The sequence below is a fragment of the Fundulus heteroclitus genome, chromosome 9 (genome assembly GCF_011125445.2).
Source record: "Fundulus heteroclitus isolate FHET01 chromosome 9, MU-UCD_Fhet_4.1, whole genome shotgun sequence".
Lineage (NCBI taxonomy): Eukaryota > Metazoa > Chordata > Actinopteri > Cyprinodontiformes > Fundulidae > Fundulus > Fundulus heteroclitus.
The window spans coordinates 24,167,703-24,192,357 of NC_046369.1; the positions used below are offsets into that span (position 1 = coordinate 24,167,703).

A 24,655-nucleotide genomic window follows, 5' to 3' on the forward strand; every position below is an offset into this window, starting at 1 on the left:
TGAAGCATAACAAGGCACTTTACAAAGTCAAATTCAATCAGATTATACAAATTAGGTCAGATTATACAGATTGGTCAAAAATGTCTCATATAAGGGAACCAGTTGATTGCTTCAAAGTCCCGACAAGCAGCATTCACTCCTGGAGCACAGAAGCACACATTGATCCAGTAATCTGCTCTACATTAGATGGTAATAGCTTGTGATCTGTCTTCCCTGGATGATGTCACAGTTAACAGAACGCTACTATGAAGAAAAAGAGAGAGAGAACAAAAAGTTAAAAGCTGAAATGACGACAAGCAATGCAAAACTGGAGAACAGTAGAACTCAGTAGAGTGAGAAAAACAGACCCTGATGTCCTCCAGTAGCCTAAACCTATAGCAACATAACTATAGAGATAGCTCAGGGTAACATGAGCCACTCTAACTATAAGCTTTGGCAAAAAGGAAAGTTTTTAGATTAGTCTTAAATGTAGACAGGGTGTCTGCCTCACGGACTAAAACTGGGGAGCCTGATACACTTCTTTTTCAAGGGAGCTACATTGTCTAATGCAGAATCAACGATTCCACAGTTTTCCAAGTTTTATTTGTTAAGCTTTTTTTGAAAACCATACTTTTCTTTCCAATTCACAACTATGCATGATCTTGTTTTGTCCATCACAAAAATCTCAAAAAAGTTTGCAGTTGTGACATCATAAAATAAAATAAAAAGCTGTGAGTGTGTTTGTGAAGCACAGTATATCTAAAGATTGTGTTCTCTATCTCTTTTTTTGCATTTTAATTTTAATATCTTTCGAGCTATTCCTGAGTTCATACAGTATTTTATATGTAAGACGCTATCTATCTATCTATCTATCTATCTATCTATCTATACACTTAAAATGTTTTGAGTTTTTGCACAATTTAGTGTTTTTTTTTTTTTTTTTACATAACTCTATATGCTTCTTATGTATAGTTTGAGTGTAATCAATATGTATTTGCAATGTAGAAAGTAAGAATATTAAGTAAAAGCCTTTGAATGGTCAAGGACTGGAACTGGTAATTCGAATGCAGCCCATGCCTATGAATCCTAACATCTGATTGGTTAACCTGCTCAGCAGTTAGACCAATCACCTTGCCGATAAGTGTGAACGTTTGGCGCAATGCGGGACTATGAAACAAATAACATATACTGTTAATCCAATGATTTTTTATGGTTTCCACGTTTAATGACGCAAATGCAATCATCTTTTTAATACACTTTTTAAAACTCTTTACATAGACATTTTTATATATTTATAAAGTTAATATAAGATTCCGAATTTATTTCTATTGTCTCATACATATTTATTTTACGACTCATTAAAGTTTAGTTTCCCTTCAACTTCAGTTTTCACAATCCGCCTGTGAATGGAGAAATGGAGCCCCCTGCTGGACGAAGAGTTCCTCTCAACCGTGTACAAAAGCATGCCCGACCAATCGAGATAACTGACAGCTTAAGCAAACCTGCTTTGATGATAGTGAGGAAGAGGTTCCTGGTGGGGGTTTATGATAATGATGAGCTAACCAAGGTCATTTATTGACATTTGGACCAGAGCGTCTAGATTTGGCTTGCTGCCCCTGAAGCGACACGATGGAAACTCTGCAAGACCTGAAGATGGACAACCAGACCGCGGCTCTCCTGGCCTCTGCCGCCTGCGGGCTGGGAGCCCTGCTGGTGCTGATGCGGAGCGCCAGCAGACACCGGGCAGCGGAGGACAAGATCCAGAGAGCCAGGAGCCGGAGGACCGAGAGCCTGCAGCGGGCTGAGCAGGAGGTGCTCCGCTTCAGAGAGACGGTGAGAGATCTGCGAGGGGACGCTTCACTTGACGTGTCTGCTTTTTAATAAGGATGAAGTCTCAATTCTGGAGTCATAATGCTGTGAACTACAGAAATTGTGACTCCAGGAGTCGCAGTAAAAAAAAAAAAATAATTAAAAAAAAAAGTTCAAACTGAATTACAGTTCAATACACTGCTGCGAGAAGTACTTTCTCTCGCATACATATTTCTTGTTTTAGATTTTCTTGTTTTCAAAACAAAGAAAACAAGTAGGTTTTCACATGGGGATTTCATTTATTGAAAGAAAACCAACACTAAGATGACCTGTGTGAAAATATTGATCGCCACACTGTTAAATGAATCAATTAACTGTGAGTAACCACATTTTTCTGCTTCAGCTTCCCCAGCCACATCCAGGCCATATCAACTGCCTGGTCATGTTGACACCCTAAAGTTCAAGTAAATGAGTGCCTAAACAAACTAACTCAAAGTGATCAATATTATTTTGTGGAGTTATCTAGTGCTAAAAAAAAACACCAGACGACGCTGTGATCGTAAATTGTAGGTTCGTCTTCTCCAACCATGAGGTTAGAAACAAGAATATCAAGCTTCATGACTGCTTTTGAGTAAACTTTGAGACTTATGGAGACTTATTTAACATATTCATGTTGACATGTTTAGCTGGAACTTGATGTCAGGTGCAAATAAATCATTGGTGTTACAGTCTGTCACTGTAGACATATCTGCTTTTTGTTAAGAATGAAGTCTTAATATTAAGGATGGAGTCATAATGCTGTGATTGTGACTCCAGGGGCCGCAGTAAAAAAAGTTTAACTGAATTACAGATCAATACACTGCTGTGAGAAGTACTTTCTCCCATACAGATTTCTTGTTTTAGATTTTTTTTTTTAATCACACGTTTTCCGATCAAAAATCTTTCAATGCACAACAGGGAAAAACTAAGAAAACACAAAAGGCAATTTTTCACACCATGATTTCGTTTATTGAGGGAAAACAAGCTATCCACACAATCCTTGGCTGTGTGAAAATAACATTGCCTTTTTTTCCAATAATTTATCTCGATGATTGGAAAATAAAAATTAAGAAAATGGATGACACCTCTACTGGTAATTCATTATTGCTATGAATAAAAAGCCAGGCATCATTAAAAGTGTGCCTACTTGTCGTGAAACTATTTAAACAAGGTGCTACAATCCGTGCATTAAGCCTGTGCAATAATCCTGTATAAACTGTATAAACTGTGCAATAAGCCTGTGCAATAGTCCTGTATAAACTGTATAATAACATATGTGCAATAACATATTTATACATAGGAGTGTACAGAATTGTATATTGTATATAGCTGTATAACTGTATCTAACTGATTCTACTTACCTACTTTGACACCTTCTTCTGACTTTTGACTATTGAGCCGATGGGACAAGTGAATTTCTCCACTGTGAGATCAATAAAGCTTATCTTAAACTGGATTGTTTTACATTATATCATCTAATATTGCTTTTTTGATTCTTACACAAACGCATTTGGTCATAACTGTATAACCATTAGTTGTACCTGATCTGCAGAGCATCGCATACGTTGCAGATTTAGTTTAGAAGGTACTCTACAGCTGCTTTACGCAGTCTAATGTTAGGGTTTCAAAGTAATGCTTTTCTTTTCTCACAATTTAAATTGTTTTATGTAAGATGGTCAATGTATTTTTCTGCCGCAAACAAATTATTTATCTTAATATTGCTTTAATCTAATCTAAAAATAAAATAAAATACATTTTCACTGATTTCCTATGATCTGCTCTGACAGTAGATCTATAGGTCAAATACAGAAAAAATCTCAATCACTATTTTAGTCAAACTCTGACTACTTTTATAACCGTTCACCATTACCTCTGTCCTTAAGAGTGACAAATATAACCATCTGAGTTTATTTTCAAACTCCTCACGGATTACTGACATTTTTTCGAGTGTAAATTCTTTTAATTCTGCTTACTTGCTGATTTCTCAGGGACGACTTAAAAATTTGCAGCTAGTCTTGTAATCACCTAATCTTCTGTTGGATTCAAAACTGCTATCTCAATGATGGAACATGTGGCACAATTTTATCTTTTTACGGTTAATATTTGTTACATTTACTCACTGTGTTAAAAAAACTGCTTTTTAAAACCGAGTTAATATTTGCTGGAATTGGCCAAAGTCAGAGCAAAGATCATCATCAGTCAACTTTTGTGCTGCTTCTCTGCTAGCATCCATCCTCCGACTCTGCCGCCATCTTGTCCCTGTCGCTGCCTGAGTTGACAAAGCAGCTGCGGGAAAATTCGCTCTCCCCCGAGGACGTGTTTTACTCCTACATGGAAAAGGTCCAGTATCCACTATGTTGGGACAATTTCACCGCCTCATACCCTTTATGCATCTCCCTCATGATATACGATCATTGTGTTTGTAGTTTCAGATTGAGCTGAAATAATAACGGCTTCCTTCCCATCAGACTCTGGCTGTGCACAAGAAGCTGAACTGCTGCACAGAGGTTTTGCTGGAGAGTTTCGACCAGCTGAAAAGACTTGGCTCCAACAAGGACGGCCTCCTCTACGGGGTTCCTATCAGCATCAAAGACAATGTTGCTTATAAGGTAGACGGCTGAAAGATTTCCACAGCGGTGGGCTCTCTGCTCCGTCTGGATAAAGGTCAGGTTTGTTACTGATCTGACCCTGCCCTCTGCTCTCTTTACCTATTTTCTCCTTACAACAAAGAACCATGACTGCACCTGCGGCCTGATCGTAAATCTGGACCAGCCAGCCGAGAAGGACAGTGTGATCGTGGAAGTACTGAAGAAACAAGGAGCCATTCCTTTTGTGAAAACCAACCTGCCCCAAGCGCTGTTAAAGTAACTTTAAATGGGTGCAACACACCCATTGTGCATAACATTTGTAAATACAGTAAGAACATATGTCGACATAGAGTAAATGCAGTCTTAATAAATTCTGTGCACAATGGTACATGAAAAACAGGGTAAATCTTATTACCAAAGACCTTGTCATGTGCAGAACAACGGAAATAAGCACTTTTATTTCATCTGAATGGAAGGGAAAAACACATTTGATACAGTTTTAGCACATTTGGCTAAATTGAGACAAAATCACAGGTCTGCCCGACGCACTGCCTACTAAAACCTTCGTAAAACAAATATGCTTTAGTCCAGATATGTTGGAGTTCTAGTCAAGATGTGGATATACAATGTCTCAGGCTTCACCCATATTTTCCAAAGGGGTTTCAGGTAGTTTTGCTGTTTATTTTCAAACATATTTAGACCAGGCTCAGAAAATTCGATTTTTTTCTTTGTTTAATCAGCTATAAATCAAACATAATGACATTTGCAATAGTGGTTTCACATGTAAAGTTTACACTTTACAGCTGTGGTACTGTGCTTGATTTGTATCGTGGTTTAAGGGGTTAAAAGCCAGATAGTCTTGGTGTAGTTAAATTTGAAAATGATAATAACATTGCTGTTTTTATTCTGGCACTTAGCAAATTGAAATATGTTTTTCAGATCTCCACTGGTCTAACACATTGAAGTTTAGTCTGCTTTTAACATCAGACAGGGAGGTAGAAAGTATTGTCTTTTTATACAGTCTATGTAATTTTCTGACCTTATCTGTTGCTGCTTTTGTTTGCAGTTATGCCTGCAGCAACCCCATCTTCGGGCAGACTGCGAACCCCTATAATGCCCAGAAGACCCCCGGAGGTTCCTCCGGTGGAGAGGGAGCTCTGATCGCAGGAGGGGGCTCCATTCTTGGCATTGGCACCGACATAGGTGGGAGCATCCGCATACCTGCCTCTTTCTGCGGCATCTGTGGCTTTAAGCCCACATCAGGCCGACTCAGGTGCGTGTGCTTCAGGCAGATCTATGGTTGCCTCCATCGCAGGGACTTCACCCTTACTCTGTTTCACGGTTAGTTCACAGGGCATTGTTCCAATTTACCGAGGTCAAAAGAGCGGTAAGTGTCGTTAGTCGCACACTTATTGACATATTGCATTTGTGGATCACTTTGTTTACAATGCTGCTGTGCCTCTTGTTGACTTAGTGCGGTCATCTCCTGGACCCCTGGCCCGGGACGTGGACAGTTTAGCTCTGTGTATGCAGGCTCTCCTCTGTGACCACATGTTTTCCCTGGACCCCACTGTACCACCATTACCCTTTAATCTTCAGGTGTGTCTGTTGTTAAATTCATACAGTTTCCTCTTGTCAAGGTTTGCTGTGCAATATGAAAATAGCAATATTATGTTTCAGTTTTAACTTTTTTTAGGTACTAATTTAGCCCAACAAGGTTATTTTAGTCAAATAAGCATTTAATTAGTCATGGACCAGAGTTAAAGTCATATGGTAGCCTTGACTTAAACTATGATGGTTTCAGAGGTGAGATAGAAGAAATTCCTTTATTGTCCCACAATGGGGTAATAGCAGGTGGTTTGCCTATCATCCCCATGTAAAGGCGCTTTCAGGAGCAAATTAAAGGTCTGCGATGCTTGGGACACATTTAGAGCAAGCAAATTGCAGGATTTGGGTGAACAGAAAGAAGCAAAACTGTCAACGGTGCAGCAGATGCACAGATAGAGAAAAGGAAAACTGCGAATAGACCAAAGCAAAATTTCAGTCGCGTTAAAAATTCTGAACTTTTCAGACAATTTAGATGGCATTAAGAGTGCACCTCTTCTATTTATTTAAGCACAAAAGGTGTTTATGTGTTAGATATATAGACAGTACAATTAGGCTATATTTCAATTGAGCAATGATGGATTTACTCACCAAAAACTCTGTAGTTCATTTCCCGGGGTGGGGGGGTGGCGGGTATCCATGTCCCAGAGGGAGCTGTGTCCCTCTATGTGGGGCTCACTTCTTGAAAGACGGAAGTGCTGCTGGAAGCTATCGTCATCCACAATAAGCTACAGATGGTTATTCTCACCGTATCGGTCGAGATCGTATCGCCTTCGATGCCGCCGCACAACTGACAGGCTGACACAAAATCCAAATAAATGGGAATGTCTTTTCTGCAGACGTACCAGAGCTCCGGGCCTTTCAGAATTGGTTATTTTGAAAACGATGGGTACACACAGCCCTCTCCCAGCATGGTTCGCGGCCTCAGAGAGGTCAAAGCGCTGTTGGAGCAGGCTGGGCACACTGTAAGGTCACAACACACACACCTCTTTGCAGACATTTGTATGAAGATCACAGCTTCGTAAAAAGTGCTGTGTTCTCTAATGCAGTCATCATTGCTTTTAGCTGGTGCCGTATGAACCTCTGAGGGTGACTCACGCTGTCAGTGAGCTCATAGTTAAGAGCATCTTTGCAGATGGAGCCACCAACATGCTACAGAAACTGTAAGTTGTGCTTTTTTATCAATGTGTTTAAGGCTTTGGCTAAACCAAAATGTTTCCTCCTTTATGTAAAAAAATAAATCCATGTTAACACACCATTCTAAATTCAGCAAAATGCTGAAAATCAATGTTTTGTGCCATTTGGCTAAAGCACTTTTATTAATGGAACATCCAGTTCAGAGAAAGAACATCTGATGATCGCTAATGCAAAGCTTGGCTGGAGGTTCTCCCAGAACGATTGTAGCTCAGGTTTACTGGGACGGCCTTTAAGAGTTTCTATCAATCATTACCTCTTTCAGCACATGTTTGAAGTTTCATTGCTACAGAGTCAGGACAAGGTGGTATAAGTTCAAAAAAGTTCTGGAGTTCATCTGTCAGAAAGCTGTAAGCGGCAAATGTGATCTAGATTACCGTATCATTGTTTCAAAATATTTCAGTTTACCATGCTTAACCCAAAAATGATTTTTTTAAATCTCCAATAAAATAAAGTGTATTCAAATGTAATTTTTTCACCAGAAACTTTAAAGGAGATGTGTCCTAGCTGATACATTTTCCCCTAATCAGTCTTTCTGTCCAATCTCAGTACATCAGACTCTGTGCCTCCAGAGTCCGTTTATCTGTAATTTCCATGGTAACCGACTTTGCAGGCCAGTATCCGAATCTCATAATCCTTAAAGAAATACATCTAATGTAAATTAGCTTACAAAACTCTAATTTAGCCACAATATGAACTACTAGCATTATTACAATGATCTTGTGGTGAGTTCAGGAGAGAGGGTTCAAAATATTTCTCTTTGTTATTCTGTCTGAATTGCAAGAGCAGACCAGTTACTTTGAAGGGGGTACAGTTGGCTCTTAAAATCATTCTGGTTTTGTCGGTTTCATATTTCATCAAGAACTTGGCAGAGAGACGTTATGTTGCTGAGAGTAAAAATTTAGGGTATCCGTAAAAATGTACCTAGAGCCAAGAGCATCTTCATTTAATTAATTGTGTTGCCACCATTGCAGAGTGACTCAGGAAAGGCAGCAGTCAGGTTTGATTTTTTCTTTCTGTGAGCACAGAGAGGCAGAGATCTTGCTTAAAATGTTGGGCAGAAATACTGCCATGAATAAAGAAGAGCGAGGAAAGAATCTCCAAGATGCCCAATCTTTGAATTTCCCCAGCAGTCTAGGAGTGATGATGGTGATGAACAATTTTTCCCCAGAATGGGGCTCAATATCACAAACATGAAATCTTGAGTGTGTAGCCCAGAAACTCCCAAGATCCCAATCCTAGTAGGTACCAGTGGACAGTTGTCAAAAGAAGATTTTTAAAAACTGTCAAAAACCTCCAAATAGTGAAGTCAAGATATGGATGAATAACAACGCCTATATGATGACACTGGAATTTCCGCTGTGAAACTCTTCCTTCCTTGGAGCTGTCATTGAAACAGGGTAATACTGTGAATTCTGGGATTTAGAGTTTTTACTAGTCTCTTGTGTTTTGTGTGTGTGTGTGTGTGTGTGTGTGTGTGTGTGTGTGTGTGTGTGTGTGTGACAAACCCAAAGCTTGATAACATAAACACAGTGACGTCATTCCATTGTACCACGGCTTATAGCTCAGCAGATTTATCTGAATCTGTTCTGAAAGTAGAGCAGTACGTCCAGCCTGTTGTGCAATTATACACTGTTTAAAGTTATTTAATGTTTATTAAATAACCCTCTGTCTGTTAAGTATTGTCTGGTGATAATCAACTCTTAAGCTGATATCAAGACGATGGTTGAAAGGGATGAATTCGAGCACTAGCGATCTTTTAACAGCAAACTCTGCACACACGGAATAAACTTCTTTTCAAGTTCACAAATTTAATAACAGAAATAAAATGAACATCCAGAGAACATCACTATGTAATGCTGTTTATCTGAATTAACACAATATTTTGATTAATAAATCCTCTCTACTAGGCTAGTGAAACTTAACTAAACCACTAAGCAAAATGAAGATAAAAAGAAGCTAAGAAACTATTTACATGCAAAAACAAACAAAAGACAAAACAAAAGTGGTTGATCATAATCAGAATAATTCTTTGAATCCTTGTTCACTGCAGATCTGATTCCAAAAAGCATGGAATGGAGTTAAAAAACATTTGACATGTGTTCTCCTGAGTTAAACAAAACATTACTTGATGAAATTATATTATTTTCAAGTAAAAGAACCAAAGTTCAACTTAAAGAAGGTGAATTGGAGTTAAATTAGCTTGACTGATTCAGAACAACATTTGACATGTGTTTCAACCCATTCACAATGCAAAGCCCAAGTTAAACAGAACATTATTTTGAGTAAATAACATTCTAAAGACTGCTTTGCTTAGTAAAATAATTTAAACCTTATGAACGGCCGATCTTATTAATGCGATTCTACCTCCGGGTGCTAGGGGTCGCTGTAGCGATCGGTCGCTAAATCGTTTAAAGTCTAAAGTTATCAAAATTGCCTTTAAACCGACATTAATATTCAATATTAATGTGGGAATAAGGCTCATAGCTCTATCGGCCGACGGCGGAGCAGAACGATCAAGCTTAACGCTTTAAAACAAGCTCCTTTTGAATGTCCGGAAATCGGGAGCTAACAGAAACTAATAACATTTTGGCTAGCGGGTTTTCGGTATTAACTTTAAGGACTTTAGCTTTATTTTTAGTCATAGTGAGTAAACAATAATGTCCCATCAATGTATGAAACCCTTGTGGAGATATCCTTTGTTATAACCATAAAAACACATGACAATGACATGGTACCGACTGCTAGCAATGAGCTATTTTGTTAGCCTTTTGTTCAAAGACCCATGTACAAAACGATTTACAAAACATTCCCAATAAAACTTTTAACTTCTCCCTCTGGTTTCTCTGCCCAAACCTGTCGATGCCTCATGTGAGTTTGTTCCACTTTGGTCATCCACGGAAGGCAGTGAAAAGCAGGCAAGTTGTTGGTTCATTCTTGGCGGGCTAACCTTTAGCTCTGCAGCTATGAGCTAACCAACAGTGTGGTCTGGGCAGCTTGGAGGCCTCGACCGATGTCCATTTAATAGTCTGATCGCTCAGCTTGTCTGGTGAGGGAAGGCATCCGCCGTCTTGCTTCTGCTTTCCTGCAACAGCTGACAAAAATGAACAAAGCTGTTTCGGCATCCCTTACTTTGCGACTGGTTTGCGCAGAAGTCAGAGTGCAACTTAGCTCTGTCCCAGCAGTTCCTCCGATGCCAGGGAGGTCATCCATTGAAGCAGGGAGATGAGTTCCACAGAACAGCTGTTCTGGGCAGCATGTGGCATTTTGGGCCTTGAATCACATGTCTGCTGAGGAAGGAGACCCTCCCTCTCCTTGGGAGCCCCAGGAGAGAAGTGGTGGTCGTCTGAGGGTCTGGTCAGAAGAAGGAGAGAGCTGCAGAAGAGGGGTGATCAGACGTGTTCTGACCTTTTATCTGTGAGTGGTTGGTTCACAGGAGCATCCTGCTGAGAGAGGAGGTCCTTTGTGTCTGTGAGGGTCTCATGTTTGCAGCAGGGGTGGAATTCCTTTTGTTACCTCCTCCATACTAGATGGCCAGAATTCAATCTGACATCAATTATTCATCATGGCGTTAATATGGCACAACAAGTCGATCATGGTGGTCTCACTGCTTCTGTTTCAGGAAGGGAGGACCCCTGGAACCTTGCATGAAGTCTCGAGTTCAGTTGTACTCTCTTCCTAAGTGGTTGAAGAGAACCCTCAAGTTCCTGCTGAAGCCCTTTGTGAGTTTTGCATCTCTTTACCAGAAATAAGGATAAATTACAGCCTCAGATTTATATCTCTTTGGTTACGCTCACAGAGTCCTCGCCTCCCTGATGTCCTTGGCGCCCTTTGTGGAGTCAGGTGGGCTAATATCCTTCAGGCTTCATGCTCTTGTTTTATAGTTCTCTTATTTGTTGGACCTAAATGCTTCCTAATCCTTCTCCACCATGATTTTGTCTTTTTAGATCTGTGTCAGAGCTTTGGAAGCAGCATGCTGCTGTTGAGGTACTGCTTACTCCTAGCAGCTGATGCCTACAGTTTTGGAAGAGCATAAAGGACATATTCTGTGTTTTCATTAGGACTACATATCTGAGACGATCGAGCACTGGAGGAAACACAACATAGACGTGCTGCTCTGCCCCATGATTGGACCGGCCTTCAACGTCTTAAACTGCGGCAAATTCACATGTACGGTACACTTATAGTGGGAACTCTTGTTAGAAGAACCATAGATAATTAGTCAAGAGAGGCTTTCCCCACACTTTCAACAGAAAGCGGTTGTAGATTTGTATCGATCACTCTGTATGCCTGTGCAGATTCTCAGTTATCTGGGTCATCGCAGCAGCAAACAGGCTTAAATCAGAGGCAACCGGACTTTCGTTCAGTTCTTCCTGAAAACATTCGACTCCTGGTTTCGAAACGTTTTCAGAAAGAACCGAACGAAAGTCCGGTGGCATCCGATCAATCACTCTACACTTCCTAGTTTCGTATGGATTGTCGCTAGATGTAGGTTTGTTGAAACCAATGAAAAAAAGCTCCCTTACAGATTTCTTCAGCTTTTTTTTTTTTTTTTTAAATCTTCCTTAAATGTTTCACATCCACAAACAAACTTTGATATCACAAATAGATAGCCTAAGTCAATGTAAAAAGCAGTTTTCAAATGATGAGGGATGAGAAAATAACTACCCCCTAAACAGGGGTGAAAATCCCATTTCATTTTTGGGAGGGACAATAAACCGCAAAATTTAAGGGAGCAATTCCTGGGGGGGACATGGAAAAAAAGCTATCTCCCTCGCTCTTTCCTGCAACTTTGCAACTTTTTTTGTGGGGTTGAGCCCTCGGCATGTTAAATAATGTTATTAAAAGCAATAATAGTAATTATAGCATTATTCTTTATTAGTCCTTATTTCAGGTAGCTGTTCAACCAGTAATGTCAACAATGTTATTAGGTGGAGGGTAGCAATGGGCCACCTTTATGATTACATCTGACATTTTTTGGCATCCTGCTCAAGTTTTCACTATACTCCATCAAAGTACTTTCAGAAGAAATTGAAGCTCAAGCTCCAACAAACGCAAACTCCTTTTCAGAAATATATGTTTAGTTTAGTATCAACCAACAAAAATTCAACAACAAGATATTGTCAACTATACCACAAATATGGAAACTTTGAACTTATAGATTGCAACAGTAGGCATATAAATAAAATGTTTTAACCACCCATTCATCTCTTTAACTACTTCATGTTGTCTGTGAAAAACTAAAGTGCAGTTTTTATCAACCACACCAAAACATTTTCACCTAACAAAAAAAGTACCACTTCTCCAAATAAAAGAACCAAAAGTACTTCTTCTAGTGACGCTGGATCTGACAAACTCCTGGCAGATCATGTTTTTGTTCTACTTGTCCAGCTACACTTTATGGACTTTACATACAACTACAATGTAGTCTTTGTTGGGTCATAGTAGCATAGTAGCTGCTAGAAAGACAACATCATAAATGTGATGGTATAAACTGAAATTATGTATATGTAAACTGATGTCATTGCTGCAGTTAGCACGGTGCCTTTCACATAAATGTTTTCACTGTCACTTTTTAACTCATGAATGGCTCATCTAAAAATTGTGCCATTGTCCTGTCATTGTCTGTCAGGCAGATCATATGTTAATTTCTGGGCTTTAGAAATATCGTGCTAGGGGCTAAACGTTTTCCTCAGTCAGGTCTGGCTTACATTCTGTTATCATAATCTCAGCCAGGGTGTCTAACACTTAGAAGTTTTGGAAATGAGTAGAGTGGCTAGACTCTTTCAGATATATCACTAAACCAATACCGCTCTGCAGTAATGGCCGTCATGCCCAGTGAGATGTTGCACGTAAGCATTAATATAAGGATCTCTGCTGCATGTCTTAGTAACCTTTAAACTGATTAAACAGTCGTGTTAATCACGTTTCTATGTCCTTCAAGGCACTTTTCTCTTGTATTTCCCAGATTGATTGGACATTGTATAAAAGTTGGATTCTTGTGAATACTAGAGATCTGTCCATTGAAGTTCTGGCAAATGTATGAGAACAAAAGAAAAAAAGAAAGAAAGAAATTCTCTCTTTTTTTTAAATCTCGACTACAGTTTTTGTCACTGTTGATATGGAGCAAAACAATCTTAATTTTGCAAAATATCAAATATAATTTCTGCACATCCTAGAGTTATTTGCTGTGTTTTTCCCTTTAGGTTCCCCCAGCTTAACAATACTGTACAACCTCCTCAATTTTCCGGCTGGCACCGTCCCCGTATCCACGGTGACAGCTCAGGACGAGGAGGAACTTGAGCATTTCAGGGGCAATTATCAGGACCGGTGGGACAAGCTGCATAAACAGGTGATTGGTCCAGCAGGAACAGCTAAATACAATATGATATAGTAGTTATATTGTAAAGCTTTGTTAAACAGACAACTTTTAACAAAAAGCTTTTTTTATTGTCTTCTGAAAAGTTATTTACTTCTTTGCATTGATGCAAAATTAGTTGCGGCTTTTATTACTTTGCTGTTTTATTTAGTAAAAGCACTACTGCAGCAATCATTGCATAATGAACTGATTAGCAAATTGCTATCAAAGCTAAATCAGTTTGACCAAACTAAAGCCCTTTATCCTTTTTTGAAGGCTTAGTCTCTTCGGTTGGTTTTCATCTGCAGTTTGTTCTCATCACTCTCTCCCCACTGATAACGCTCCCCCTGGAAATCAACTTCACACATTAAACAATGTTTGTGCAGTTTATGGGAGTTCCGCGTTTGTCCAGCAGGGGGAAGCAGAGACCACAGAGACCAGGTAGCACGGAGTTAAGAGCGTCTCTGTGTTTTAGGTTGTGACCGGAGCAGAGGGTCTGCCCGTGGCGGTGCAGTGCGTGGCCCTGCCCTGGCAGGATGAGCTCTGTCTGCGCTTCATGAAGGAGGTGGAACGTCTCGTCAAACACTAGAACAACCCACATGTTCTGGAACTCACAGCTGGAGCCACATCTGGCCTCCGGAGTGAAGGTTTTTACGTAAACTGCGTAAAGCTAAATAACTGTAGCAAAAACTGATGACCACGTTAAGAAATTTTACACAGATATAATTGTAAAAGAATCACTTATACTCAAGTGTTTAACACATTTGTTACTTTTTCTTATTAATTGTCTTTCAATTTAGGTCAAAGAAATGTGTAAATTCTTTAATATTGAGGTTTTCATTTTGAATATAATTCTTTTGGATTTTAGATTCACAATTTAGAGTATGATTTAGACTTGACTGGTTCATTTCTTAGTGAGGTATAATGAGAAGATGAACGACAAACTACACCCATGGGCAAATAAACACAGCAATTAGTGTGGATTGTGTTGTGAAATAAACACTGATTTTGAAAAGGAATACTTGCTTGTGCTAATCCTTTTTCATAGTTTAAAATTGAATGTAATCTGACAAATTAAAAATAAAATAGAATTATGTAAATGATAAATCAAAGCTGATGTACTTTTTTGGTGTTGAGACACATCCAGTTTGTCACTCTTTTGAACATCTGAGTACATTTTATGATGTGTTGTGGTTTCAACACTTGCCTTTTCAGTAAATCATGCAGCCAAATTCATTTTTAAAAAATTCGCTTAACACGAAGGTATGCATTTTTATGACACCTGTCCGCTTTGATGACACAAAACCTGTTTCTTTTTCCTCTCCACGTCATCATCGCTGAACAGCACAAGAGCGAAGGTCGTTTTTATTCATATTCAAGATGGTTTTTGAGGCAGGAAACAGAAAAGAGATAAAGGAGACTAATGACACATGGCGCCTCCATCTCCAAGGCCAGTGCACCGTGTCCTCATATAGTGATTACCCTGTGCTATTGTAAATATGTGTTTCTGTTGGGTTTACATAAATTTACATACGTGTGAAAACACTCCTGGAATGGGAAGCCATTAGAGGCGATGTCAGCATTTTCCATTACGGCCCCTCTCTTCTTTTTTTTTGTTTGTTTGTTTCCCTGCTGCTGTGTACCCAAATGGAAATGGGCTCGTGTGCACATCGAAGGACGGAGGGCACATTAGGTGAGGAGGAGAGCGGGAATTGAGAGGTTGTTCTTAGCATTATCTGCAGCACATAGAGAGGAAGTGTGCCTCTTGCTGTGCCACTCAGTCAGGGTGCATTAAGCCTTAAGAGCCAGTGAAGAGACTCAGGTCTTCAGAGGGAACTTGACATTGTTCATAAATCCCTCAGGATCTCAGACAGAATTAATGACACACATTCACAAACATATATATATATATATATATATATATATATATATATATATATATATATATATATATATATATATATATATATATATATATATATATAATGATTGTGTGTATTTTATAAAAATAGCATTCATGTTGTGCAGTGCTGTAAAGTACCACAAATAATCGCAGGAGGTGTTGTCCAAAAGACCATTTATCTTTTCATCAGTTATCGCAGTGTCTGCCTTTTTCTTAAAAAGAAAAAAATGCTTTTCTTAAAACAAAAACTTTTGCAATGACTTAATGCCTTCTTTACCTTAAACAGTAGTAGATTAAAACATGTTCCTTTTCATTCATTGTAGTAAAATAGCATAATGATTTTGATTGAAATCTGAACTGCATGTTGATTAGCTGCCATAAGTGAGCACTACCTTGAGATTATGTCATTTCTAGTTGCAGTCATGGTGATAAAAATGAATACCCAATACACTTTTTTAAAGGAATGCTAATATTCGAAAATGCAACCAATAAATACTTAAAAATCTATTTGTATGTATGAATAAATTAGAATATGTGAGCCTCACTTGTCAGATTGAAATTGTTCTTTGAAAATAACCTTTAAAACGTATTAAATATTATTTGTATTAGCTTTAAGGGGAAAAGTATAACAGAAATAAAGGCGTGATAACATCTGTTTGTGTGTAATTAATCTATTTATTTCTCTTGGTGAATTGAGTTAGTGAAAAGCAAATTAACATTTCCATAATATTCTATTTTACTGAATATTACTACAGATAGAGATATATCTTTACCATGTCAACACCATCCTCACCGTTGATGGTGAAATGATCAAAGCTTGGTATATTATTTTATAATCTAACTATGCTTTACAATTTTTCAAGTCTTTCTCCCCGACCTGTCTGTTGTGTCCGTTAGCATATTCATGCCACAGTTTTCCAAGTTTTATTGTAGAAATATTTTTGAAAGCCATACTTTTATTTTTTATTCACAGAAATGCATGACATTAGTCCATCACAACAATCTCAATAAAGTACTTCAAAGATTGTGGTTGTTACAAGATAAAATAAAAGAATACATCTCAAATATACTAATGAGGCACTGTATTTCTGAAGTTTTTTTTAATAAGTTTTTTGTATCTTTAACTTCAACACTGAGTACAAATATTTTCAGGATTATTCCTGAGTCCCTACAGTACTTTAAACAGAAGACTATTTATTACCAATCACAAAATAAAAGGAAGATTTCTCCTCAACATCAAGCAAGAGAACACCAGGCAAATGAATCCTTAAATGTGCTAAGTTAATTGCAAGTACATCTCACCAAAAAAGAGAGAGTCATTAAAGTCTACTAAAAACGTCCTTTTCCAACACACCTCACAAAGGCTGGTAAAAGAAAACCATTATTTTGGTATTTCCTTGTTGAAAATAGTTTCAGATACAGGATTAAAAGATTTCCCCCATGCTATTGGTATTGAATGTTTTCTGTGAGATGGCATCAACTGAGAAAAGAGTAAAAAGGACGAGTTGAGTCATTAAACACCTTTTCAGCGTGGATGAGTCATATAATTACTGGAGTGAGACGTGTTTCAAGCCAATAATCCTAATGGCTTGATTATTTAAATATAATAATAATAATAATAATTGAACTTTATTGATCTCACAATGGAGAAATTCACTTCTGCATCTTAACCCATCCCCTTGGGGAGCAGTGGGCTGCCACTGTGCGGCACCTGGGGAGCGATCGGGGGTTAAGGGTCTTGCTCAGGGACCCAGAGTGCAGGCTGTGGGGATCAAATCGTGTACTTGCAACCTTCTCAGAGCGCAAGCGCACTGCTCTAACCACTAGGCCACCACTCCCACTACCTGGTGTAGATTATTTAAAATGTTATTTGCTACACTAAGATGTTATAATACAGAAGAGGACACTCAGTAAATGACCTCTAAACCCTGGTCAATGTGGGTTTACTGGCATTAAAGCCAGGTGTCACCACAACGAGTCATCGGTCTCCATCTAACCCTTTCTTTTGTATTTTCTTCCCTCACACCAACTACCTTCATGGCCTCTTCAACTTAATCCATAAATCTGTTTTGGCCTCAGCGTCATTGTACCAATGCACTCACTGTTCTGGAAACTTTGAACGCATCAGCATCCCATAATAGTCTATTTGATGCGACTCTATCGTGCTCAACCAATCAGAGTTCAGTCTCCCCTCAGTTCAGTCATCGCACCTCAGTAATCAACAGGTACTAAGCCATAAGAGGACAGCAAGTTCCTTTCTGTTCATTTTGGACTCTGATGTTTTTTATTTCAAAAATGTTTTATTTAATTTCCTTTGGTTACACCCAATGGGGCGTTTAAGACGGTTGGAATTTTCAGTATTTAGCGAGAATTGAGACAAATAGCAGTATTTTCCTTTTATTGCACCCTAAGATTATAGGCTGTGTCATTGTCAATATTTCTTTCACTATCTTGGTTCCATTTACATTTGTGTTTTCACTGAATATTCAGCTGTGCTTCTAGATTAACTTAGTTTGCTTTGCATTTTATTTCAATACTTATTGTAGTTTATTTCTGTATTTTGTAGAAACCATAAACATAAAACCTTACCCTGAACAAAAGCTCATTAATATGAGTGTAACTGACGTCTACCATCATTGTTCTGGCCAGACAACCTGGGGAGATTGATGCTTTAAATCAGTTGTACAGTCCTTCAGAGGTCACAAGTTTGGATTATAAACCAACACCTCCATTACACTCACTATCCAAACCATCTTAGTCTGGCCTCTCTGGATTTATCTCCAATACATTCAACATTAGCAGTCCCACTGATGTACTCATTTCTGATCCTTTCCACCCTGCATCCTGTCTCTTCCTCAGCACCACTGTCTTTAAATGATACAAGACGCTCGTCTCGCCGCTATCTTGTACACCTTTCCTTTCATAGTTGCCGATACTTTTTTATTACACAACACAAGCATGTTGGAAATCAGGATCAGAACTCTGCACATCTCCCTTGTTTACTCCACACGTTCCAATCTGCTTGGTCACGTTTCTTCACCTCTTTTCCACACTAGCCCTTCCTCTGGACTGTTGACCCTAAGTACCTAAAATCCTCCACCTTCATTATGTCTGCTCCTTGTAAGCTCACTGCTCCTCTTGGGTCCTGCTGCAGCTTACTTTCCTTCCTCTCCTTTCCAGGGAAAACCTCTGTCTCTCCAGATTTTTCTTCACCTCTTCCCATCTCTCACTACAGATCACAATGTCGTCTGCAAACATCACAGCCCTTAGGTTAGATTCCTGTCTAACCTCACCTGTCAACCTGTCCATCACCACAGTAAGACGGGGTTCAGAAATGATCTTTGATGCAGTCCCACTTATACCTTTAACTCCTCCGTCACACCTACAGCACACCTCGCCACTGTCTTACAGCTCTCATACATGTGCTGCACCCCTCTAACATACTTCTCTGCTACTCCAGACTTCTTCATGCAACACCACCGCTCCTCTCTTGGCACCCGGTCATATTCTTCTTCTAGCTTTACAAAAACACAATGCAGCTCCCTCTGACCTTCTTTGTGCTTCTCCATCAACATCCTCAAAGGAAATACTGCATCTGCAGCACTTTTTCTTGGCATGAATCCACACTGCTGCTCACAGATGATCACTTCTGACCTCAGTTGAGCTTCCACTGCTCTTTCCCATAACTTTATTGTATGAATTGTTAACGTTAGTCCCCTGTAATTGCTACAACTCTGCATATCTCCCTTGTTTTTGAAAATTGGTACCAGCACACTTCTCCATTCCTCTGGCATCTTCTAGCTCTCTAAGATCTCATTGAACAGCCTAGTCAAAAACTCTACAGTTGTCTCTCCTAGACACGTCCATACCTCCACATGTATATCATCAGGACCAACTGCCTTTCCAGTCTTCAACCTTTTCAAAGGCTTCCTAACTTAATCCTTAATAATCTTTGCTGCTGATCCACAATGGCCACTAACCTGACTCTCACCAGATGGATGTAGTTCCGTCGAGCTCCACATGGCTCCGCACCATCCATCTGGAATCGCTGCCATTGGGAGGGATTTCAATACCCCATAAAATGGACGAGCCAATCAGGAAGGGATTTTCGTAGATGTGACATATCAGAGAAGCAACTGTTTGGATTCAGACAACAATGGCGGCTCGCAGCGAGGAAGCAAGCGGCAACATTGATGCTACTATTTTATTATTGCTGTCCAATCTACTAATTTTTTTTTTTTAAAGAACACCAGAGAACGGCTTTGAAGGCTTTTGTTAGTGGAAATGATGTTTTCGCTCTTCTCCCGACCGGGTTTGAGAAGAGCTTGTAGCACGTCAGTAAAGATGATGGACAAGTGGTTTATCCAAACATATGCAACGATTTTTGATAAACCCCTCCTTCTGAAATACATCTCCAATGGAGTAATTCCAGATGGATGTGTAGAGCCGCCTGGAGCTCGACTGAACTACATCCATCTGGTGAGAGTCATGTTAAATGGGCACTACTTCTGCTCTTTTTTTTCTCTTTCTTTTTCCTCATTCATCAACTCTTCAAAGAACTCCTTCCTTCTTCCTATCACACTTGTTGCACCTATCAGCACACTTCTATCTTGACACCCTAACCCGCTGAACGTCTCTTCCCATCTCTGTCTCTCTGCCTCACCATTCTGTATAAATTCTTCTCTCCCTCCTTACTTTCCAACCTATCATACTAGTCACTGTATGCCTTTTGTTTGGCCTTGGCTACCTTTACTTTAAACTGCATCTCTCTGTTGTCCTGGTCACTCTCTTCAGTCCTCACAGTAGTAATGGCTACCGTCCACTGTAGGTTGTAGCAGAACGCAATGCTCCAGGGAGTCTACAGTGGGATATTAGACAGGAGGTACTGGGTTCAAATCTCACCGTTGCTGTTCCTCAGATAGTCCCCAGATAGTTTGTAAATGTATTGTTTTGTTTGCTCTTTGACAAGTGTGATTAGTGTTGTATTTTTCCATTTTCATTTGATGAAACCCTAATAATAGTTTTTCCCAATTTAGGTTAATTTGTATTTAAGCCGTTTCTCATTTGTTGTTCGTTCCTGGGTGTTGGTGGTTCAGCTTGGTTACATTGTTGTTTCCACAGATGTCACTCCTTGCTTTGTTTTTTGATTGCCATTTGGGTCCCACTTCCATGGCCGCTTGACCAGTTTGACATACACTTTGAAACTTTTTTTTTTTTTTTTACGATGCTGAATATACCACCAACAAGAGCGCAGATGCTAACTGAAAGAAAAAATTCAGCATCCCTCACTTTTTCCATCCCCGTGAAGTTAATACATTTTTATGAGCTTTTTACTGTTTGCCCTCGTTGTCTTATTCCACAGTGAATGTGTTTTTTTCTTTTTCTTTTCTTTTGTTTGTATCTTGGACGCTGGAGGAAAGTTGGCCGAGTGTTTGAAACTCTTTAACCAATTAATTTCACTGAATTGACTTTGTAAAGTGCGTGGAGAAGACGTGTTGTGAACTGGCCCAATATAAATAAACTGAACTGAATTAAAAATGCATCTTGGTAATGCCATTTAAGAATGAGGAACTCCATAGTGGTGTTGGTAGTACATTCATATAGGACAGTCAAACCATAACTGACCTCCAAGACTTGTTGAATAAGGGTGAAGTAGTCAAGTTCCATCACTTTAGATTGAAGTAATCACATCCCGCGGTCCAGCTACAACCGTCTGCCTTGTTTCTGACTCCCCTCTGCTTCGCCTCTCACTAAAAACCTGACTGCAGCCTTGCCGTGAGACAAAACAAAACATATTCCATTCATTATCCCGCACTGCAAATACGCCAACATTGACCTTGGCAATCAGCAGATAGTGGTGCAGATGTGCAGTTCTCGTGTCTCCAGTGCTCACATGTCTGAAGAGACGTCAGGTCAAAGTGACTTTAGCGACCTAGATTATTCTGCTGATTTAAAAGTAATGCAACATAAGCCAAATGTGTTGTTTGACAAACCTTTGCTGAAATTTCCCTTTTGAGCCACAGACAGACATGATATTTCTACAGAATGGATCGTTCTGCCTGTATCTCACCAACAAGTCCAAAGCTGGTGTTGTTCTATCAGTTCGTCAATTTCTGAAATTTGAGAATTAACAAATTCATTCTCCCATTGGCTATACCACTTCACTTGTTGCCAAAAATAATTTCCAATTGACTTGTGTCCTTCTCTTACAGTATCTCATAAAAGTAAACCCATCACATTTTTGTAAATATTTCATTGTATAAATATTTCATGGCACAACACTGAAGATATGACACTTTGATACAATGTAAAGTGGTCAGTCTACAGCGTGTATAACAGTTTAAATAACCGGACACATTCATATCTAAACCGCTAGTAATAAAAGTAAATAAGAAATATTTAGAAAAATGTGGGGATGTACTCTTTTGTGAGACACTGTATTTCATTACCCTATTTTGTTTTAATTGACTGTTTCTTCTCAGGATTATTTATGCTTTTTAGGTTAAATATAATCACATGTAGACTTTATAAAATATTACATCAAACTGAAAACAAGAAAACATTTTCTTGGAAGTTTGATAGCCGTGTTTAATCAAGAAGGAGCTATGGCACCTCCTAGCGCCCCTCTGCTGCTGCGAGGTGTTCCCCAAGGTCTACTCAGTAAATACCTGTATTTATATATTGAGCTGATTCTTAATAAACATGGTTCAATTACTTGTAAATGTGACTCAATTACTTGTTAATTTTTTCTCAAATCTATGAATGAAGTGTTCCTAACTTAGATTGAAAACCATTGCAGTGCATAGAATCAGGTTGAACTCCTCTTTTTAAATGTACAATAACTGGTCTTTCAATGGGAAAGGAAAATAATTGACTTTAGAGAGAAAATAACATTGTTTAATTAATGGTGAAAAACAAGAGACTTATCTAATGAGTTAAACTTCTGACAAATGTCAATGTTTGGGAAAATGCATGGTTATGTGTCAAGCTTTGAGAGAACTATCAGGACACAAAAATACTTTATGATAAGGCTTTATGATGCGAAAGTGTTTGCTGAATTGCCAAAGATCAACATGCTGCATGTTTAAATAAACTATTCCTTCAATGGCTTGTTTTGTATGACAAGCATCAGCAACTGGTATTGTTTCGGACAACATTACTTTGATGTTTTTTTAATAAAGGCCTGAGTAACACCCAGCGAGGATTTGACCCTGTACGATCTGAATATGCAAAGTTTGCAGTTTAACACATTTGCTAAAAGCTTCCAGGAGAAAGTAGGTGGCAGAGTTTGAAAAGTTAGCTGTCTGGCCACGCTGAGTCTGTTGTAATCAAATAGCAGAAGCACCCAGCGGTCCCAGGAGGCCAAAGTGTTCTTTCATGTAACGTCTCATTGATAAGAGTGGCAAACACCTCATTTACAGCAACCTTAGGCTATAAGATCAGGTACTTTAAAAGCCATCCCAGCACATTCAGACCTTGCCTGTGTGCGAGCAAACAAAACACCTTTATATCAACACAACTTAACCAGGATGATTCTGTCTTAATGTCCCATTTCAGGGACTGAGGAGCCCAATAGTCTTTATGACTGTATGGAATTGCAGCTCGTGATGTTGGACACAGCGGGTTGCCTCCTGCCTTTCAGATGATCAAAGTAACAAGTTCACCCTGCAACCAGAACCACTTACAGGCGACATCAAGAAGCTGCGAGATTGGCAGCTTTTTCGTCTTTGGCCCATTTCGTCAGCCATTACTACCAGCAGAAGCAATGTGCTGTGGAGGAGCAGACAGAGGAGGGGAAGGCAGATTAACAGAGAGCTGATACAGGTGTACAGGCGGTATCAAACAGCAGCCCTGTCAATACAGCAGCCTCCAGATTTCTTCAGATGGGGCTGGGTTCCTAGAAGTGTAGCCACTGATTTAACTATGACAGGATTAACTGGAGCTCCGTATGATTTTCTCAGATTCTGTGACTCAACAATTCAGTGATCCACGCTCGATCGGCTTTGAAGGCCCCTATCCCAAGTTTCAAAAGCTTACCTTCGGACAAGGTGCATTCTTTTCTCCCATGCGGTTCCGCTTTTCAGATTTTCTGCTGCATTCAGTTGTTCACCAACCCCCACGTCCCTCACCAACTCCAGCGTCCTCCCCTCTTTGCACATCTGCTAGGTTTGGGTTTTCCTTTCTTCCCTCCAGCGCCTTGCTTGGCCCAAGGCCCTTATAGCCAAATTGGTTTACATTGCAGAGATAAATGCTCTGCAAATGCGCTTAAACACGTACAGTAAAAAATGCAGACAGTGCGTGTCAGGATTATCACCCTAGTCGGAGGGGGGAGAAAGGAGAGCGTCTCTGGCACAAAGCTGGGGAGCCGAAGTGGAGCCTGCAGATACAGTCCATCTCATCCACTTCTCAGGAGAAAAAGAGGAGGATTTAGCAGCTGCATGCTAGTCTGTAATTCCCGGTATTATATAACTTGCCGCCAACAATCAAACTCCTGTGGTATTGTGAAAGTATTGTTTCACATGGGCGAGCAAAGTGTGGAGTTACACTTTGCTGGGTTGGTGCTGCAGGATGCGTGGCAGAGACCACCGTCTGAGGCCAACCAAGACGACCTCAGATCTAACTGGAAAAACTGTTTAGATTTTTTTTTTTTTTTGTTGTTGCTTTTTTTGCTGCCACTGGGGTTGGTGGTTAACATCAAAATACTGAAATCTTTGCAGAGATCAGGTTTTGCGATGTCCATGCAATGTGTGATGACATACAGACAATCCCTTCTTTTAAATGTGTGTGTACTGTCAACAGTACTTAAAGTGTGCAGGAGGGGGCTTTGCCTTCTAACTTCACACTGTGGTACATTTCCATTTTGCAGCATCTGACCCTTAAGGTGTACGTTTCTAAAAGGTTTTAACCATGACATCTGTTTGATGATATTTATCGTGAAGTTGTAGCATACAGTATTAAAATGGTTTCTGCAAAAGTTGGGACATTATTTATCATTATGCACATAAAAAAGAATGCAGGAATTGAAAAAAAATTTTATTCTATTTTCATTTCAAGAAAACATGTTTCTGAGATAAGAAACCAGATACAATTTTCCAAGACATTGTTCTGACTCCTACAATGCCAGGTTACCAAAAACCTGAGCGTACCGGTAATTTATTGAACTATTATGTGAAAGAACAG

General features: G+C 39.4%; 1 protein-coding gene across 2 annotated transcripts in view; it reads left to right on the forward strand.

Moving 5' to 3' along the window:
• The first annotated feature begins 1,452 nt into the window (after nt 1-1,452).
• The window catches only part of LOC105924259 (vitamin D3 hydroxylase-associated protein), a 35,317-nt gene continuing 12,114 nt past the window's right edge, over nt 1,453-24,655 (forward strand). Inside the window, exons 1-15 of one of the 2 annotated variants that reach the window (XR_004931694.1) lie at nt 1,453-1,812; nt 4,054-4,167; nt 4,296-4,436; nt 4,558-4,691; nt 5,482-5,688; nt 5,762-5,802; nt 5,890-6,014; nt 6,860-6,985; nt 7,086-7,183; nt 10,837-10,936; nt 11,014-11,057; nt 11,162-11,201; nt 11,276-11,384; nt 13,421-13,566; nt 14,048-14,491. Coding sequence is in view for 1 of the 2 variants with exons in the window: in XM_036141291.1 (XP_035997184.1) it covers nt 1,609-1,812; nt 4,054-4,167; nt 4,296-4,436; nt 4,558-4,691; nt 5,482-5,688; nt 5,762-5,802; nt 5,890-6,014; nt 6,860-6,985; nt 7,086-7,183; nt 10,837-10,936; nt 11,014-11,057; nt 11,162-11,201; nt 11,276-11,384; nt 13,421-13,566; nt 14,048-14,161 (1,743 nt within the window). In the remaining variant the exon portion in view is untranslated. Of the gene's footprint in view, nt 1,813-4,053; nt 4,168-4,295; nt 4,437-4,557; nt 4,692-5,481; nt 5,689-5,761; nt 5,803-5,889; nt 6,015-6,859; nt 6,986-7,085; nt 7,184-10,836; nt 10,937-11,013; nt 11,058-11,161; nt 11,202-11,275; nt 11,385-13,420; nt 13,567-14,047; nt 14,592-24,655 lie in introns of those variants that run through there. The other variant, XM_036141291.1, reaches the window with a different exon arrangement.